At 39.0% G+C, this 20,761-nt stretch overlaps 1 protein-coding gene across 3 annotated transcripts in view; it reads left to right on the top strand.

Moving 5' to 3' along the window:
• NPEPPS (aminopeptidase puromycin sensitive) overlaps nt 1-20,761 on the top strand; it is a 103,538-nt gene that overhangs the window by 25,915 nt on the left and 56,862 nt on the right. For 2 of the 3 annotated variants that reach the window (XM_082373461.1, XM_082373463.1), the window contains exon 3: nt 12,816-12,872. The exons of the other annotated variant lie outside the window; for it this stretch is intronic. In XM_082373461.1, the coding sequence (XP_082229587.1) occupies nt 12,816-12,872 (57 nt within the window). The remainder of the gene's footprint in view (nt 1-12,815; nt 12,873-20,761) is intronic. 3 annotated transcript variants of the gene reach the window in all.

Raw genomic sequence — 20,761 nt, 5'->3', positions numbered from 1 at the left:
CCAGTGTCAGGAAACTTTTATATTTTCTTCTAAGAGTTTTATACTGTTAGTTCCCACATTTCGGTCCCTTTTATAGTGCTAATTCCCACATTTTGATCCATTTTTGTATATGGTATAAAGGGTTCAACTTCATTCTTTTGCATGTGGATATCCAGTTTTCCAAATGCTATTTTTTTGAAGACTTCTCTTTCCCCATTGACTGAATGGTTTTAGCACCCTTGTTGAAAATTATTTGACTGTATGTGCAAGAGTTTATTTCCGGGCTCTCCATTCAATCCATTGGTCTATATGTCTGTCTTGCTGCCAGTACCACACTTTTTGGGGTTACTGTAGCCTTGTAATCAGGAAACATGAGACTTCCAACTTTGTTCTTTTTCCAGATTGTTTTGGCTCTCCAGGGTCCTTTGAGATTCTGTTTGAATTTTTGGATGGGTTTTTAAATTTCTGCAAAAAACACTGTTGGGCTTTTGAGAGGGATTGCATTGAATCTACATATAGATCACCTTGGCTATTGTGGACATCAAACAATATTAAGTCTTCTAATCCATGAACAAGGAATGTCTTTCCATTTATTTGTATCTTCTTTAACTTCTTTGAGCAACATTTTGTAGTTTTTAGTGTGCAAGTCTTTCACCTCTTTGGTTAAAGTTTTTCCCTAAGTATTTTATGTTATTTTTGATGCTATTGTAAATAGAATGTTTTATTAATTTCCTTTTGAGATTGTTCATTATTTTAAAAATAACTTTATTTATTTATTTATTTATTTATTTTTGGCTGCATTGGGTCTTTGTTGCTGCGTGTAGGCTTTCTCTAGTTATGGCGAGCGGGGGCTACTCTTCATTGTGGTGTGCGAGCTTCTCATTGTGGTGGCTTCTCCTGTTGCGGAGCACAGGCTCTAGGCCCGTGGGCTTCAGTAGTTGATTCTTTTTTTTTTTTTAATGAATTTATTTTTTATTTATTTATTTTATTTTTGGCTGTGTTGAGTCTTCATTGCTGTGCACGGACTTTTGCTAGTTGCAGCCAGTGGGGCAACTCTTTGTTGTGGTGTGTGGGCTTCTCATTGCGGTGGCTTCTCTTGTCGTGGAGCACGGGCTGTAGGCGTGTGAGCTTCAGTAGTTGTGGCACGTGGGCTCAGTAGTTGTGGCATGCGGGCTCAGTAGTTGTGGCTCATGGACTCTAGGGTGCAGGCTCAGTAGTTGTGGCACATGGGCTTAGTTGCTCCACGGCATGTGGGTTCTTCCCGGACCAGGGCTCGAACCCGTGTCCCCTGCATTCGCAGGTGGATTCTCAACCACTGTGCCACCAGAGAAGCCTGGCAGGTGGATTCTTAACCACTGCGCCTCCAGGGAAGTCCTGAGATTGTTCATTGTTAGAGTACGGAAAAGCAACTGATCTTTTTTTTTTTTAAAGAAGGTTATCTCCCTTTTAAATTTATTATTTATTTATTTATTTATTTATGGCTGTGTTGGGTCTTTGTTGCTGCGTGCAGGCTTTCTCTGGTTGCGGCGAGAGGGGGCTACTCTTTGTTGCGGTGCGTGGGCTTCTCATTGCGGTGGTTTCTCTTGTTGCGGAGCACGGGCTCTAGGCATGCGGGCTTCAGTAATTGTGGCACACAGGCCCAGTAGTTGTTGCTCACGGGCTCTAGAGCGCAGGCTCAGTAGTTGTGGTGCACGGGCTTAGTTGCTCCGTGGTATGGGATCTTCATGGACCAGGGCTTGAACTCGTGTCCCCTGCATTGGCAGGTGGATTCTTAACTACTGTGCCACCAGGGAAGCCCCCTACATAGCCATTTCTTAAATGTTGCACATATTAGTTATCCTTCCCTTTTTTGGCTGTTATAAACAGCAGTGCAAAAGACATCTTTTGTGAACCAGTGTGACAGGTTTTGGATATCTGTATTGACGTTTTACTGGATGTTATTATGAATCTTTCTATTCTTTTCTCATCTGAGAAATGATAAATATATTGTTTACATTTGAACTTTTTTTTAATAGAGTTGAATATCTTTTCATATACTATTGGCCTTTTAATTTTTTTGGTAACAATTTTATATTTGTAATTTTTTTGGCCTATTTTTGTATTGCTTTGAACATACATGATATATATTGTAGGTACACCCTTTGTTATCTATCATTGCAAAATTTCATTGGGTCTGTCTTTTGTGTTTTAACTTTGCCATACTAGTTAAATCTGTCAGTTGAGTGAATTTTTTAAGTTAGGTTTCTCCCTCCTTGGTAATCTGCAGCTAACTGAAAGGCTATTTTGATTTCGCATTTTGGTTTAGAATTCTCTTTTGTCGTGTCTTTCTAGATTTTTGTATTCTAGTTAATGTTTCTGGACTTGATTCAGTCTGTGGTATTATGAGTCTACAAATTAAAATTTCTAATTAGCATCCTGTGACCATTCAGTCACTTGAGACTTATCCAGAAATCTTAGAACTTGCCTTAAAATAACACATAATAGGATTTATATTACCTATACTGAGTATGAGTTGTCTGCTCTTCTACCCGCTCTCCCTTGGAAAGAGGAAAGTGAGACCATTTCAAATAGAAACTAAAACTTTCTCATATCTTTTAATCCAGATATATTAACAGTTGATACTTTTTTTTTTTTTGGACCGCACCATGTGTCTTGTGAGATCTTAGTTCCCCAGCCAGGGATCGAACCCAGGCTCTTGTCAGTGAAAGCCCGGAGTCCTAACCACTGGACCGCCAGGGAATCCCCTACAGATTGTGTCTTTAGATACTTTGACAACCGTAAACAATTCAGTGACAATTTTGGTGAGTAGGTTGTTTTTTTTTTTTTCCTCCCCACATTTTCCTATTTTCCATTTTAATGGAACTTTACTCTGAAGGTATGTATATTCTAACATTTAAGCGCTGGTTCCCAAACCTACGTTATTTGGCTGCTTTATGAACATTTAACATTTTGGTTTATTTAAGTCTTTTTTTTTGGCTGGGCCACACAGCTTGCAGGATATTAGTTCTGCGACCAGGGATTGAACCTGGGCCCACAGCAGTGAAAGCACCGAGTCCTAACCACTGGACTGCCAGGGAATTCCTTATTTAAGTCTTATTGATGTATACATAAATGATTATTTATGTAAGCATCATAATTAATGTTAGAATCAAGTACCTTTGATTATTGTGGAACTGCAAGTAATATCATACAGAATGTTCCCCTCTATCTCCCAGGTTCTGCCTGTCTGCTCACTTTTCAGATAAATTAGCTAAAGGAAGTTTAGTTTATTATTTATTTGAAGCCTTCCCCTCCCCATATCAAAGTTTTTTGTTTTGTTTTTTTTTTTTTTTGCTTAAGTGGTCATTTGTGTAGTAATTCAAGGAGTTTTTATTTAATATCCATTAAAAAAAAGTTTTTTTTTTCTTTTTGGCCACACTGCGTGGCACGTGGGGCCTTAGTTGCCCGACCAGGGATCGAACCCATACGCCCTGCAGTGGAAGTGCGGAGTCTTTTTTGGCCACGCCGGGCAGCATGTGGGATCTTAGTTCCCTGGTCAGGGATTGAACCCGTGCCCTCTGCATTGGGAGTGTGGAGTCTTAACCCCTGGACCATCAAGGAAGTCCTGAAGCGCAGAATCTTAACCACTGAACCACCAGGGAAGTCCCAATATCCATTTTTAAGTGGTAGTTTGGTAAGTGTGTAAGCATGTCTGAAGTATCCTTTATCTACAAGAAACTTAAAACCAACTGCAAAGACAGTAGAGACTAACAGAACACATATTTTTCAAGGGAAGAATTTATACATAGGATTAACATTAAGATAAAACCTCACATTTTTTAAAAAAGATATATTTATTATTTATTTATTTTATTTATTTTTGGCTATGTCAGGTCTTAGTTGCGGCATGCAGGATCTTTCGTTACTGCACGCGGGCTCTTCGTTGTGGTGCGCAGGCCTCTCTCTAGTTGTGGCGTGCGGGTTTTTCTCTTCTCTAATTGTGGTGCGCAGGCTCCAGGGCGCGTGGGCTCTGTAGATTGTGGCACGCGGGCTCTAGTTGAGGCGTGCAAGCTCAGTAGTTGCGGCATGCAGACTTAGTTGCCCCGCGGCATGTGGGATCTTAGTTCCCTGACCACTGATCGAACCTGCATCCCCTGCATTGTAAGGCAGATTCTTTACCACTGGACCACCAGGGAAGTCCCAAAACCTCACATTTTAAATTCCTGATCTTGTTGGGATTTCTGAGTTTATCTGTGAACTGTGTTCTGCTTTCTATGCAGAATGGATCCTTTTTTTTTAAAATTCTGGCCACACTGTGGCTTGTGGGATCTCAGCTCCCGACCAGGGATTGAACCTGGGCCACAGCAGTGAAAGCACCTAATCCTAACTACTAGACCACCAGGGAACTCCCAGAATGGATCCATTTTAAAATAAGTAATCTTCGGGAGTTCCCTGGTGGCCTAGTGGTTAAGGATTCCAGGCTTTTACTGCCGTGGCCCAGGTTCAATCCCTGGTTGGGGAACTGAGATCCCACAAGATGTGAGTCATGGCCAAAAAAAAAACTGGAGTCACATTGAATAAATCCTTGCATTAGAAGGAACAACTGATAACAGTAGCCAACCTTTTTAGTACAGGTCAGAGAGAAAGAACATGAAGTTTGCAATTGTACATACTTACATTCTTTCACTTTCACTTTAGTTGTTTTTGAGTGATAGTGAAAGACTCGCTGATGAGGAATAGTTAAATTTCCATATGGCTATGTACAAATATAAAGTATATGAGTGTATAATGGTTTTAAAATTTTATTTGTATTTGGCAAGTTTTAAAATATTATTTAAACTGCTTTAAGCTGATATGGATTGCTTTAGTGACTGTTGTTTTAAGAATTTAGATGACTTATCATTTGATTATACAAGGTGTATTTGTCTTCCTAAGTTAGGTTTCCTAACCTTCAGACCAGGTCCAACCAAGGGTATCATTTTTCTTAATAATGATAATGTTAATAGTGATGATAATAAAAAAAATGAATTCATTGTTTAGTGTATGCTAGGCACTAAATGCATTACATAATCATATAGATATCCCTAGGTACAGAGAGGTTATATAACCTACTATAGGTCATAAAATTGGTAACTGATTCAAACCTAGACAGTTCAGCTCCTTGGGTCCATGCACTTCATCACACAGTCTACTGCCTGTCATTAAAAACCACACCATATATATATATATTTTTAAAATAAATTTATTTATTTTATTTTTGGCTGTGTTGGGTCTTCGTTGCTGCGTGCAGGCTTTCTCTAGCTGCGGCAAGTGGGGGCTACTCTGTTGCAGTGTGCGGGCTTCAGTAGTTGTGGTGCATGGGCTCAGTAGTTGTGTGGCTCGTGGGCTCTAGAGCGCAGGCTCAGTAGTTGTGGCACATGGGCTTAGTTGCTCTGTGGCATGTAGGATCTTCCTGGACCAGGGATAGAACCATGTCCCCTGCATTGGCAGGCGGATTCTTAACCACCGCGCCAACAGGGAAGTCTCCACACCATATTTTAATTATCTGTTTGTGTCTGTGCTACTTCTTATTAGAATCTAAGTTCCTTAAGGACTAAGAGCCGTGATTCATTCTTTTTCAACTGTGGTCTTCCATGGTATCTGACATATAGTAGGTGTTCAATAAATATTTATTGAGTGAACTAAAGCAAAATGTAAAGAAGTGGAGTAATAAGTCTGTCATTTTTGGGGCCTGAATTTCTTTTCTTTTTTTTTTTTTTTACTTTATTATTTATTTTTGGCTGCGTTGGGTCTTCATTGCTGTGCGTGGGCTTTCTCTAGTTGTGGCGAGTGGAGGCTACTCTTTGTTGTGGTGCACGGGCTTCTCATTGCAGTGGCTTCTCTTCTTGCGGAGCACGGGCTCTAGGCACGTGGGCTTCCGTAGTTGTGGCTTGTGGGCTCTAGGGCGCAGGCTCAGTAGTTGTGGTGCACAGGCTTAGTTACTCCGCGGCATGTGGGATCTTCCTGGACTAGGGCTCGAACCCATGTCTCCTGCATTGGCAGGCGGATTCTTAACCACTGTGCCACCAGGGAAGTCCCCTGAATTTCTTCATATGCTTATTCTATTGACTTTATGTGTAACAAACAAAATTGTATTGGGGATTACTTTTCATTAGCTTTAATTTGTATTTTACTTCCCTTTGAGGAATACAATCAAGATATTTACTAATTGTAAAGATTCTGTACAGTGTTTTAAATATTAAGGAAATGCAGAGTGTAAAAATTGTAAATTACGTACTTTTTAGATTAAATGGAGAGAAAAACTGATTCCATAGCATTATATAATATTGTATTATATGCTATTGTTTTTTCCAGTTTTATTGAAGTATAATTAACAAAAAATTACATATCTTTAAGGTATACAACTTGATGTTTTGATATACATATACATTGTGAAATAATCATCACAAGCTAATTAACATGTCCATCACCTCACATATTTACCATTTTCTGTTTTTTTTGTTTTGTTTTGTTTTTTGTGGTGAGAACACTTAAGATCTACCCTATTAGCAAATTTCAAGCATGCAGTACAGCAGTAGATACATTGCTGTATATTAGATTTCCAGAACTTAGTCATCTTGCGTAACTGAAACTTTGTGCCCTTTGACCAATATCTCCCCGTTTCCCCCTCCCTCCAGCTCCTGGCAGCCAGCATTCTACTTTCTGCTTCTGTGAGTTTGATTATTTTAGATTCCGCATATGTGGTATCACGCAGTATTTGTCTTTCTGTGTCTGGCCTATTTCATTTAGCGTAATGTCCTCCAGCTTCATCCATGTTGTCACAAATGGCAGGATTTCCTTCTTTTTTAAGACTGAATAGTATTCCATTGTGTGTATGTATGTGTGTATATATGTGTCTGTGTGTGCGCGTATATATATATATATATATATATACATATATATATATATATATATACGCGCACACACACATAAACATATTTTCTTTATCCATTCATCCATCACTGACAGACATTTAGTTTGTTTCCATATCATAGCTATTGTGAGTAATGCTGCAATGAACATGGGAGATATTGATTTCATTCCTTTATGTTGTATACCCGAAAGTGAGATTGCTGGATCATAAAATAGTTGTTTTTAATTTTTTGAAGAACCTTTGTACTGTTTTCCATAATGGCTGTACGAATTTACATTCCCACCAGCAGTATTACAGAGGTTCCCTTTTCTCCATATCCTTGCCACCACTTGTTCAGTATGTTTTGTCTTTCTTCATAATACATATGCTTGTTCTTAAATGCTAAACTGAAGAGTTAGTTCTCCAAATCAGTGCTTCTTAACCTTTTTTTCCCCAAGATGTTAATAGAAAAGGATGTTTTCTTGGTACACCAGAAAGAAGAGGCTCACGCGAGGAGGGTGTCAGAGGCCTCTCATTGCTCAATACCTATTGGCTACCACAAGGGCCAAGGAAATCAATATTTTGGCAAGCCTGTAATTCATATTTGGAACTGCCACAGAATATTGCTTGGAAAACCTCCGCTGTAAATAGTTTCAAATTTTTAGAAGTACAAGGGATCTTCGCTTCCAGATCCCTTATAATAAAATATTATTTTATTTTTCTATGTATATATTCTATTATAAATAATAATTTTATAAACTTATTATATTTATATATTTTAGTTATTTGTGCCTTCTCTTTTTCCTCCCCTTAATCCCCAGATATTTGTCCATTTTATTAGTCTTTTTTAAAAAATTTAATTTATTTGGCATTGGGTCTTAGTTGCAGCACGCAGGATCTTCGTTGCGGCGTGCAGGCTTCTCTCTAGTTGTGTTGTGTGGGCTGCAGAGCATGTGGGCTCAGTAGTTGTGGCATGTGGGTTAGTTGCCCCCCGGCATGTGGGATCTTAGTTCCCCGACCAGGGATCGAACCTGCGTCCCCCACCTGCATCCCCGGCATTGGAAGGCGGATTCTTAACCACTGGACCACCAGGGAAGTCCCTTACTAGTTTTTTCAAAAAACTGACTTTTGATTTTTTAAATCCTCAACTGAATTTTTATTTTCTATTTCCTTAATTTTTGCTCTTATCTTTATTATTTCCCTCTACTTTCTTTGGGTTTATTTTGTAGTTTTTTTTTTTTAACTTCTTGAGATGGATACTTGGCTTATTAATTGCTTTTCTAGTATATTCACTTAAAGCTGTAAATTTTCCCCCTAAACATATACTGCTTTTAGCTGTATCACCCACTTTTTTTGGTTGGTTTGTTTTGGGGGAAATTCTCAGGCAGTGACTGTAGCTCTTGTTGCTTGCTGCTGCTGCTGCTCCTCCTCCTTCACTCCTCTCCTCCCCCCCACCCCCCTTAATAGCTTTGTGAAGGTATAGTCAATATTCATATACAATAATCTGCATATATTAAAATGTGTAATTGGGTACTTTTTGACCTATGAATGCAACAAGGGTAATGAACATATCCATCACCCCCACAGTGTTTCCTCATGTCCCTTTGTAATCCATTTCTCCCCTTCTCCTCATCCCCAGGCAAGCACTGATCTGCCTCTACAGTTTTTGACATTTAGTGTTTTTATCATTATATTCAAAATATTTTGTGATTTTTGATCTGGAATGTTTAGATGTACCTGGAGATTTTCTAGTTTAATTGTATTATGGTCAGGAAACATATGATTTCAGTCCTTTAGACTTTTAAGACTTGCTGTATGACCCAAGATATGGTCAACTTTTAAAATGCTTGTGTGTGCTTCAAAAGAGTATAGCTGTTGGATGTAATGTTTTATGTATGTCTTACTAAGTCAAGTTTGTTAATTTTGTTTAAATCTTTCATTTTTACTGATTTTTTTTCCTCTTGCTTGTTTTGGTTAACCTTTGCATGTAATTTTTTTCTCATTCTTTACCTTCACTTTAAAAAAAAAAATTTATTTATTTATTTATTTATGGCTGTGTTGGGTCTTCGTTTCTGTGCGAGGGCTTTCTCTAGTTGCGGCAAATGGGGGCCACTCTTCATTGCGGTGCACGGGCCTCTCACTATCGCGGCCTCTCTTGTTGCGGAGCACAGGCTTCAGACGCGCAGGCTCAGCAATTGTGGCTCACGGGCCTAGTCGCTCCGCGGCATGTGGGATCTTCCCAGACCAGGGCTCGAACCCATGTCCCCTGTGTTGGCAGGCAGATTCTCAACCACTGCGCCACCAGGGAAGCCCTACCTTCACTATTTTTGAATCTTTATGTTTTAGGTATATCTCACATAAACAGCTCATTGTACTTTTTTTTTCTTTTTAAATCCAGTCTGAAAATCTTTGCCTTCTAAATAAAGCATTTATTAATCCATTTACGTTTAATGTAACTACTGTTATTTGGCTTTAAATCTACCATTTTCTTATGTACATTCTCACATTCTCTTAATTAGAAAAGTTAAAAGAAATTTTTTTATTGTTGTTGTTTTTTGGATGTGTGTCAATACCCCAGGAATTATAACAGCCACCCCTGACTTAAAAAAAGATCCAGTGTTAATTGATCATTTTACCCTTCTCCTGGATTATACAAGGATCTTAGCGCACTTAATCTCCATTTATCTCCCTCTGATTTACATGGTATTATTGTGGTGTAGTTTAATTTTCTTATGTATGTATGTATATTTAGTTAAATAATAAAGACATTATTACTGTTATATAGTATAATGTTCATTTAGCTTTACCCAAATATTTACTATTTTTGTTGTTCTTTATTCCAGTAATCCTTTTAGAATCATTCTTTTTCTGTTTGAAGAATACCCTTTGTAATGTTTAATGTGGGTCTGTTGATGGCAAAGTCTGTTTTTGTTTCTTTGAGCATATCTTTGCTTTACCTTATTTTTTTACCTTCATTTTGAATTCCTACATTTTTTTTTAAATAAATTTATTTATTTATTTATTTATTTATTTATTTTTGGCTGAGTTGGGTCTTTGTTGCTGTGCACGGGCTTTCTCTAGTTGTGGCGAGTGGGAGCTACTCTTTTTTTTTAAATTTTTTTTATTTATTTATTTTTATGTATTTTTGGCTGTGTTGGGTCTTCGTTTCTGTGCGAAGGCTTTCTCTAGTTGCAGCAAGCGGGGGCCACTCTTCATCGCGGTGCACGGGCCTCTCACTATTGTGGCCTCTCTTGTTGCGGAGCACAGGCTCCAGACACGCAGGCTCAGTAATTGTGGCTCACGGGCCCAGTTGCTCCGCAGCATGTGGGGTCTTCCCAGACCAGGGCTCGAACCCATGTCCCCTGCATTGGCAGGCAGACTCTCAACCACTGCGCCACCAGGGAAGTCCGGGAGCTACTCTTAATCGTGGTGTGCGGGCATCTCATTGCGGTGGCTTCCCTTGTTGCGGAGCACGGGCTCTAGGTGCACAGGCTTCAGTAGTTGTGGCATGCGGGCTCTAGAACGCAGGCTCAGTAGTTGTAGCACACAGGCTTAGTTGCTCTGCGGCATGTGGGATCTTCCTGGACCAGGGCTCGAACCCGTGTCCCCTGCACTGGCAGGCGGATTCTTAACCACTGCGCCACCAGGGAAGCCCTCCTACGTTGTTTTAATTGTAGTTGATTTACAGTATTAGTTTCAGGTGTACAGCGTAGCAATTCAGCATTTTTATAGATTATACTCCATTTCAAGTTATTACAAAATAATGGCTTTATTTCTCTGTGCCATGCAAGATATCCTTGTTGCTTATCTACTTTATACGTGGTAGTTTGTATTTCTTAATTCCATACCCCTATCTTGCTCCTCCCCACTTCTCTCTGTCCATTGGCAATCACTAGTTCTTTATAACTGTGAGTTTTGTTACGTAAATTCATTTGTTTTATTTATTTTTATTTTTATTTTTAAAATAAATTTATTTATTTTATTTATTTATTTTTTGGCTGCATTGGGTCTTCGTTGCTGCGCGTGGGCTTTCTCTAATTGAGGTGAGTGGGGGCTACTCTTTGTTGCGGTGTGCGGGCTTCTCATTGCGGTGGCTTCTCTTGTTGCAGAGCACTGGCTCTAGGCGCACGGGCTTCAGTAGTTGTGGCACGTGGGCTCAGTAGTTGTGGCTCACAGGCTGTAGAGCGCAGGCTCAGTAGTTGTGGCGCGTGAGCTGAGTTGCTCTGTGGCACGTGGATTCTTCCTGGACCAGGGCTCGAACCCATGTGCCCTGCGTTGGCAGGTGGATTCTTAACCACTGAGCCACCAGGGAAGCCCTGTTTTATTTTTTAGAATTCCAAGTATAAGTGATAATGTACAGTATTTGTCTTTCTCTGACTCATCACATATTGCAAATGGAAGGGTTTTATTCTTTTTTATGGCTAAGTTTCTGTTATATATAAATTACATCTTTCATTCATCTGTTGATGGACACTTGGGTTGCTCCCATATCTTGGCTGTTGTAAATAATGCTGCTGTAAACATTGGGGTACATGTATCTTTTCAAATTAGTGTTTTCTTTTTTTTTTTTTTTGTATACATAACCTAAGAGTGGAATTGCTGGATCATATGGTAGTTCTGTTTTTGTTTTTTTAAGGAACCTCCATACTGTTTTCCATAGTGACTGCACCAATTTACATTCCCACCAACAGTGTACAAGGGTTCCCTTTTCTCCACATCTTTGCCAACATTTATTATTTGTAGACTTTTTGATGATAGCCATTCTGACAGGTGTGAGGTGGTATCTCATTGTTGTTTTGATTTGTATTTCTCTAATAACTAGCAATTTGGGACATCTTTTCATGTGCTTGTTAGCCACCTGTATATCTTTTTTGGAAAAATGTCTATTCTGGCTTTCTTCCTATTTTTTGATTGGGTTATTTGTTCTTTTGATATTGAGTTGTATGAGCTGTTTATATATTTTGAATATTAATCCCTTGTTGTTTATGTCATTTGCAAATATTTTCTCCCATTCCAAAGGTTATCTTTTCATTTTATCGATGGTTTCCTTTGCTGTGCAAAAACTTTTAAGTTTAATTAGGTCCCATTTGTTTATGTTTGCTTTTATTTCTTTTGCTTTATGAGACAGACCCCCCAAAATATTGCTGTGATGTCAAAGAGTGTTCTGCCCATGTTCTTTTCTAGGAGTTTTATGGTTTTAAGTCTTACATTTAAGTCTTTAATCCATTTTGAGTTTATTTTTGTATATGGTTTAAGGAAATATTCTAATCTCATTGTTTGACATGTAGCTGTCCCTTTTTTTTGGCACCACTTACTGAAGAGACTGTCTTTTCTCCATTGTATATTCTTTTTAAAAAATATTTATTTATTTATTTATTTATGGCTGCGCCAGGTCTTAGTTGCAGCATGCGGGATCTTTTAGTTGCAGCATGTGGACTTCTTGGTTGTAGCATGCAGGCTTCTTAGTTGTGACATGCATGCGGGATCTTGTTCCCTGACCAGGGATTGAACCTGGGTGCCCTGTATTGGGAGTGTGGAGTCTTATGCACTGGACCACCTGGGAAGCCCCTCCATTGTATATTCTTGCCTCCTTTGTCATACATTAATTGACCATAGGTGCCTGGGTTTTAAAGTTCATTTTCGAGGATTATTTTTTGCTGGCTATAAAACTCTAGATTGCAATTATTTTCTTCCAGTACATTGACTCTTTTATTCTAGCTGTTCTCTTTCTTCCATTGTTGATCTTAAGAAGTCAGCTCTCAGGCTGTTATTTCTTTAAAAATAGCCCTCCTCGAAACCTCCCTACCCCAGATGATCATAGTCTTTGTTTTTCTGAAGTTTAACTATACTGTATGCAGTTGGGTTCCTTTTTAGGTAGCCTGCTTGGGATTTGAAGGGCTTGGTGAATCTATAGCTTAATATCTTTTAATTGGTTTTAGAATGGTCTTGGTCATTATCTCTTCAGATACTGCTTCTGCTCCATTCTGTCCTCTCATCTGCGCTCCTGAGATTCCAGTTAAAGGTATGTTTGTTCTCCTAACAGATCCTCCATCTTTCTTATCCTTCCCTGTATTTTTTATTCGTTTGTTATTATGTGCTTTGTTTGGATCTTTTATTCTGGTTTATCTTCCAACTCATTAATTCTTTCCTCAGCTGTATCTAATTAGCTTTTTTAAAAAAATAAATTTATTTATTTATTTATTTTTGGCTGCATTGGGTCTTTGTTGCTGCACATGGGCTTTGTCTAGTTGCGGCTAGTGGAGGCTACTGTTCGTTGCGGTGTGCAGGCATCTCATTGCGGTGGCTTCTCTTGTTGCGGAGCATGGGCTGTAGGCATGCAGGCTTCAGTAGTTGTGGCACGCGGACTCAGTAGTTGTGGCACTCAGGATCAGTAGTTGTGGCTTGCAGGCTCTAGAGTGCAGGCTCAGTAGTTGTGGCGCATGGGCTTAGTTGCTCCGCGGCATGTGGGATCTTCCCGGATGGGCTCGAACCCATGTCCCCTACATTGGCAGGCAGATTCTTAACCACTTCACCACCAGGGAAGTCCCTAGTCTGCTTTTAAGATTGTCCGTTGAAGGTGTTTTTCTTTGTGTTTTGTTTCATTTTTTGTTATTGTATATTTTTGTTCTATAATTTATTTTTCCAAGTGTACAGGTTGTTTTTGTGGTTTTTTTGGCAGGGGTAGCTTGTCATTCTCTGCCAGATTTTTCAAGCTTGGGCTTTTATCTTCCTATTTTTTTTTTTTTAATAAATTTATTTATTTTATTTATTTATTTTTGGCTGCACTGGGTCTTTGTTGCTGCGTGCGGGCTTTCTCTAGTTGTGGCGAGCGGGGGCTACTCTTCATTGCGGTGCGTGGGCTTCTCATTGCGGTGGCTTCTCTTGTTGCAGAGCACTGCCTCTAGGCACGTGGGCTTCAGTAGTTGTGGCACGTGGGCTCAGTAGTTGTGGCTCGCGGGCTCTAGAGCGCAGGCTCAGTAGTTGTGGCGCACGGGCTTAGTTGCTCCGTGGCATGTGGGATCTTCCTGGACCAGGGCTCGAACCCGTGTGCCCTGCATTGGCAGGCGGATTCTTAACCACTGCACCACCAAGGAAGCCCCACTTTTATCTTCTTGAACATAGTAAGAAAGTATATAAATATATCTGCTAATACCTGGGGACTCCTGTTTTATTGTCCATTGTTTTAACTGTTTTCATTTAATTTGTCTTGTCCTCTGATGTGCCAGGGTTTATTTGATTATTATATGTTAAATTAGGAAAATTGTATTGTCAAAATAAGATGATATTTTCTTTGTCTAGGGAAGATTTTTGTTTACTTCATCTGGGGGTCACTAGTACTCAGTTATAATCTTTTTCCAATATCAGGGCTTCAGATTTTCTGAAGTCTTACTGCATTCCATGTGTGGACTAGTTTTCTTCTTAGTCACCTTTACTATGAGGTTATTGCCTTTTGAGGTTCAGGTCCAAAGGAGGAACTGGTTTGCCAGGACCCCTCCCCACCAGTCTTGATGGACCCTGAATTCCAACTTTTGTCCCAAGGGCCTACTAGACTCAGCCTCTAAGGCATGTCTACCAAATCAACAAATGACTAGAACAACAGTGACCTGGCATGGGATAGCTTCCTAATTTTGTAATCCTGTTTCTTCTTCATCTTGACTTCCTTATCTTTTTGCTTTTTGATGCTTCTAAGAAGAGGTTTTTTAACCCCTATCTAACTTTTTTAGTTTTGAGGGAGTTGGGTAAGTGAGAGGGAGAATTTGTTTAAATTATATACTACACCATTACTTGAAATAAAGTTCCTAATTGTTTTATAGGTGAAGAAACTGAGATCCAGACAGGTTAAGTAATACTGTAAGACCACATAATCAGCGGCAGAACCAGGTCTACAATCTGTGTCTTTGTGTTACTCTAGTACTTGTACTAATGATAAGTCATTTTAACTAAATATACAACAGTCATTTATTTAAAATAGGTATACTCTAGAAGGGATTTCTTTGTTCTCTTGGGCCTGATTTGTATTTGGTATATGGCTAATTCTCTTTAGACTTTTTAGATAGCCTAATGGGGTAGGATCATTACTATATTATATAAATCCATTTCAAAATATGGAACTGTGAATATAGTTACTGCTTGATCTGTAACTGTGCATACACCAGAATGGTTTCTAAAACCACAGAAACAATATGGTAGGTAGGTTGCCAAAAAACAAAATAAAACCTCATCACATGTTTAATCTAGTACTGAACTATACAGACATATGTGGGCTATATAGAATTATGTGGGCTAGGTTTCCTGTTACTTACATACAGCAGTAGCCTGGAGGAAATGACATTCTGAGTTCCAAATAGACAATATATAAAGGAACTTTTAAAGTACAGTTGAATTGAAGCTTCTAATATTGGGATTTTTAGAAGATTTTACATTTGTATCTCAATATAATACGAGAGCAGAATCCATTAGAGGCCTGTTTATATGACATAAGCAATGACAACTTTGGCTGACTTTCTGTATGTTTTTTCTTTTTTTTTAAATTAATTAATTTATTTTTGGCTGTGTTGGGTCTTCGTTTCTGTGCGAGGGCTTTCTCCAGTTGCGGCAAGCGGGGGCCACTCTTCATCGCGGTGCGTGGGCCTCTCACTATCGCGGCCTCTCTTGTTGCGGAGCACAGGCTCCAGACGCGCAGGCTCAGCAGTTGTGGCTCACGGGCCTAGCTGCTCCGCGGCATGTGGGATCTTCCCAGACCAGGGCTCGAACCCGTGTCCCCTGCATTAGCAGGCAGATTCTCAACCACTGCGCCACCAGGGAAGCCCCTGTATGTTTTTTCTATTTCAATCTTTTAAAAAATGTGGCCTCCTGAGTGTACCACCTTGTAGTTCTCTCTTTGTACTTCCTTTTCTGTGATTAAATTTCACCATGTTTAAACATAAGAGGGAGAAAAGTGTATCATGGCTCAACTAATGATTGCCTTTCAATCCAAGATTATCATGCTCAAATATTTTTAAAATAAATTTATTTATATATTTATTTTTGGCTGCATTGGGTCTTTGTTGCTGCGTGCAGGCTTTCTCTAGTTATGGCAAACGGGGGCTACTCTTCATTGTGGTGTGGGAGCTTCTTATTGTGGTGGCTTCTCCTGTTGCAGAGCACGGGCTCTAGGCGCATCGGCTTCAGTAGTTGTGGCATGTGGGCTCCGTAGTCGTGGTTCACGGGCTCTAGGGCGCAGGCTCAGTAGTTGTGGCGCATGGGCTTAGTTGCTCTGTGGCATGTGAGATCTTCCCAGACCAGGGCTTGAACCCGTGTACCCTGCATTGGCAGACGGATTCTTAACCATTGCACCACCAGGGAAGTCCCAATCATGCTCAAATATTAATATAAGAAGGCTTTTTTGATACAGAGAGAGGGAGGAAGAGAGTGTATATGTGTATGTAGAGGGCTAACATTAAAATGTTAAATGAAGTGAGGAAGAAGAGGTGTTGTTCTAAACTTAAAACTTATTGCTTCTTCCAATAAAAATTAATTTAAAAAATCTGATTGCTTCTGCTAAATTTTACTGGTGAAATAACAACTTTAGTTAATTGTAAACTCCTTCTTAATATAAATGTAGCATCTTCTGAAAAACTGTTCTGTACTTTGCTTATCTTGGAGCTTGTTATAAATCAGTACATAAAGAGCTTCTGGGGCTTCCCTGGTGGTGCAGTGGTTAAGAATCTGCCTGCCAATGCAGGGGACACGGGTTCGATCCCTGGTCTGGGAAGATCCCACATGTGGCAGAACAACTAAGCCCGTATGCCACAACTACTGAGCCTGTGCTCTAGAGCCCACATGCTACAACTACTGAAGCCCATGCACCGCAACTACTGAGCTCATGCACCGCAACTACTGAGCTCACGCACCACAACTACTGAAGTCCACGCGCTCTAGGGGCCTGCGTGCTGCAACTACTGAGCCTGCATTTTGCAACTACTGAAGCCTCCATGCCTGGAGCCCGTGCCCTGCAACAAGAGAAGCCACAGCAGTGAGAAGCCTGTTCACCGCAACGAAGAGTAGCCCCTGCTCGCCGCAACTAGAGAAAGCCTGCACGCAGCAATGAACACGCAACACAGCCAAAAAAAAAAAAGTGGCATATTAAAAAAAAAGAGCTTCCTCCTTTTTATGATTCTTAAAATTTATTTATTTATTTATTTATTTATTTTTGGCTGTGTTGGGTCTTCATTGCTGCACGCGGGCTTCCTCTAGTTGTGGCGAGTGGGGGCTACTCTTCGTTGTAGTGCGCAGGCTTCTCACTGCGGTGGCTTCTCGTTGCAGAGCATGGGCTCTAGGCACACGGGCTTCAGTAGTTGTGGCACGTGGGCTCAGTAGTTGTGGCTCACGGGCTCTAGAGAGCAGGCTCAGTAGCTGTGGCGCACGGGCTTAGTTGCTCTGCGGCATGTGGGATCTTCCCGGACCAGGGATTGAACCTGTGTCCCCTGCACTGGCAGGCAGATTCTTAACCACTGCACTGCCAGGAAAGTCCCCTTTTTATAATTAAATGGAATGAATTTATCATAAATCATTAAGAATCTATGCTGCAATGAATAGTATTGTACATATCTCATATCATTTATCTAGGATAAATTCCTGGAAGTGGAATTGCTGGGTCCGAAGGTATTTATATTTGTGATTTTGATTGATATTGTCAAATTGCACTTTATAGAGATTGTATCAACATCTACCAGGTTGTTAGTCAGACACCCTGCTCAGCAGCATATCTTCTCAAATTTTTTGATCTTTGTTAATCTGATGGTAAAAAATGATTATTTTGCACTGCCTTTACTTTGCATTTCTTTATATTGTAAAATTAAAATCTTTTCATATATTTAAAAAGCCATTTGTATTTCACTTTTCTGTAATCTGTTCAAGTCATTGTCCATTTTACTTGGGTGCCGCCCTTTTTTACTGATTTAACTTTTTCCATAATATGGGTTGTAGTATTTTTTCCCCGATTTGTCATATGTCTTGATTTTTGCTTATGGTTATTTTTATAATGCCCAGGTGTTTTTGTATTTAGTGTATTTGTTTCTTTTATAACTTCTAGATCTTAAGACATTTAATTATTAAAACAAATTTAAAAATGTTAATTGAAGTAGAGTTGATTTGTAATATTATGTTAGCTTCAGGTGTACAGCATAATGATTCAGTATTTTTCAGATTATACTCCATTAAAAGTTATTACAAGATAATGGCTATAATTTCCTGCGCTATACAATATATCCTTGTTGCTTATCTATTTTATACATAGTAGTTTGTATCTGTTAATCTCATATGCCTGTCTTGCCCCTCCTACCTCTGTCTCCCCTTTGGTAACCACTAGTTTTCTATATCTGTGAGTCTGTTTCTGTTTTGCATATATATTCATTTGTATTATTTTTTAGATTCCATATATAAATGATTATCATACAGTATTTGTCTTTCTCAGCCTGTCATATTTCACTAAGCATAATCTCTAGGTCCATCGACATTGCTGCAAATCGCAGAATTTCATTCCTTTTTATGGCTAATTTTCCATTGTGTGTGTGTATATATATGTGTGTGTGTGTGTGAGTGTGTGTGTGTGTGTGTGTGTGTGTATCAAACCCGTGTCCCCTGAAGTGGAAGCATGGAGTCTTAACCACTGGATCTCCAGGGAAGTCCCTGGAGCACATCTTTATTTGTTCGTCTGTTGGTGGGCACTTGGGCTGCTTCCGTGTCTTGGCTGTTGTAAATAGTGCTACTGTGAACATTGGGGTGCGCATATCTTTTTGAATGAGTGTTTTTGTTTTTTCTGTATTCATACCCAGGAGTGGAATTGCTGGATCATATGGTAGTTCTATTTTTAGTTTTTTGAGGAACCTCCGTACTGTTCCATAGCGGCTGCACCAATTTACATTCCCACCAACAGTGTACAAGAGCTGCCTTTTCTCCACATCCTTGCCAACATATATTAGTTGTAGACCTTTTGGTGATAGCCATTCTGACATAGGTGTGAGGTGATAGTCTCATTGTTGTTTTGATTTACATTTCTCTAATAATTAGTGGTGTTGAGCATCTTTTCATGTGCTTAAGACATATTTAGAAAGGCTTTTGCCAGCCAGAGATTATTTTTTTAAATCAGTATTTTAGTAGTTCCTGTTTTTACATATAAATCTTTGTTCCATCTGGAATTTTCCTAATAGGTATAAGGTACGAATACAACTTAAAGTTTTGCTCCGACACCATTTATGGAATAGTCCATCTTTTTCCCCACATCCAATTGCCACCTTTATCATATACTAAATTATATACGTATTTGATTCTTCTTCTTACTTTTTAAATATGCTCTGTATTCCTGAGTTTAGTTCCATACTTATTATAGTTACTGTAACTTTGTAATATGTTCTAATGTCTGGTAGAGCAAGCCCTCTTGTTACACTTTTTTTTTCTGAATTCATTTAGTTCCTCTTATTTATTTTTGCATATGGACATTGGAGTCAGATTGCATAATTATAAAATGAAAAAAATCCTGTTAGTATTTTTATTGGGATCATATGATATGTAACTTAAGAGAATTAACAATATTTAAGATATATCCCCAACTAAGAATATTATTTACCTTTCCATTGTTTGTCTTCTGTGTCTTTAAGTAGTGTTTAAAATTTTCTTCATAAAGATTTTACATATTTCTTATTAAATATATTCCTAGGTGTTTTATACTTTTTGTTGCTATTATGAATGGTGTCTTATCTTCCATTATATCTTCTAGTTATGAGATATACGAGGTTCTTGATCCCTCTATATTAATTTTGTATTATGCTACCTTACTAAATTTTCTTTTTATTTCTAATAGTTTCTCAGTTGACTCTTTTAGATTTTCCTGACGTATAGTCTTATCACTTGCAAGCATTGAACTTTTATCTATACCTATTTTATTAAGAGTTTCTATCAAGAGCGGCTACTGAACTTTTATTGTGTTTTCAGCATCTATGGAGTAAACAATTTTCGTCTTTTAAATCTGTTTTACTGAATTGGTTTAGTTGTGTTTAAAACACTATAAGAAATGTTTTGGGGTTAGGGTAGATGGTATCCATCTGTTTTTAGTATGACCCCCTCTCCTTAAAAATTATAAACTTTTTATTGTGAAAATTATCATTACCTCAGAAAAATGCATATAACAATTTTACAGCTTAGTGCTATAACCCTAAGAACCTCTCACATGGCCCCTTCTGATCACATCCTCTCCTTCCCCAAAGAGACTACCTTACTTTGACTTTTGAGGTAGGAATTTTCTTTTTCTTTTTAAAAATATTTATTTATTTATTTGGTTGCTCCGGGTCTTACTTGCAGCATGTGGGCTCCTTAGTTGTGGCAGGTGGGCTCCTTAGTTGTGGCACATGGGCTCCTTAGTTGTGGCATGCGAACTCTTAGTTGCGGCATGCATGTGGGATCTAGTTCCCTGACCAGGGATCAAACCTGCACCCCCTGCATTGGGAGTGCAGAGTCTTATCCGCTGCGCCACCAGGGAAGTCCTCAGTAATTTTCTTAATTTGCTTTATAGTGTGACAATGTAAGTGTGCATCCCTGAGCAATATAGCTTAATTTACCCTTTTTTTTTTGTATTTTATATAAATGGAATCACAGTAAATACTGTGTGGTTGCTTTCATTCAGTATTAAGTTTTAAAGATTTATCCATGTCATTTTGTGTAGCTGCAGTGCCCTGTATTCCATTATAGGAATATACTGAATGTATTTATCCATTCTCCCACTGGTGGACGTTGATGAACATCTGGACTGTTTCAGTTTGGGGCTACTGTGCACAGTGCTGCTGTGTACTTAATGTTCAGGCTGGTGCACATAAGCACACTTTTCCATAAAATATATGCCTAGGAGTGGTCTTGCTAGGTTATAGGGTATACATA

Source organism: Balaenoptera borealis (assembly GCF_965194805.1).
Source record: "Balaenoptera borealis genome assembly, chromosome: 20".
Classification (NCBI taxonomy): domain Eukaryota; kingdom Metazoa; phylum Chordata; class Mammalia; order Artiodactyla; family Balaenopteridae; genus Balaenoptera; species Balaenoptera borealis.
The sequence above is the reverse complement of the archived record's forward strand: the minus strand, read 5'-3'. Positions and strand labels throughout refer to the sequence as shown.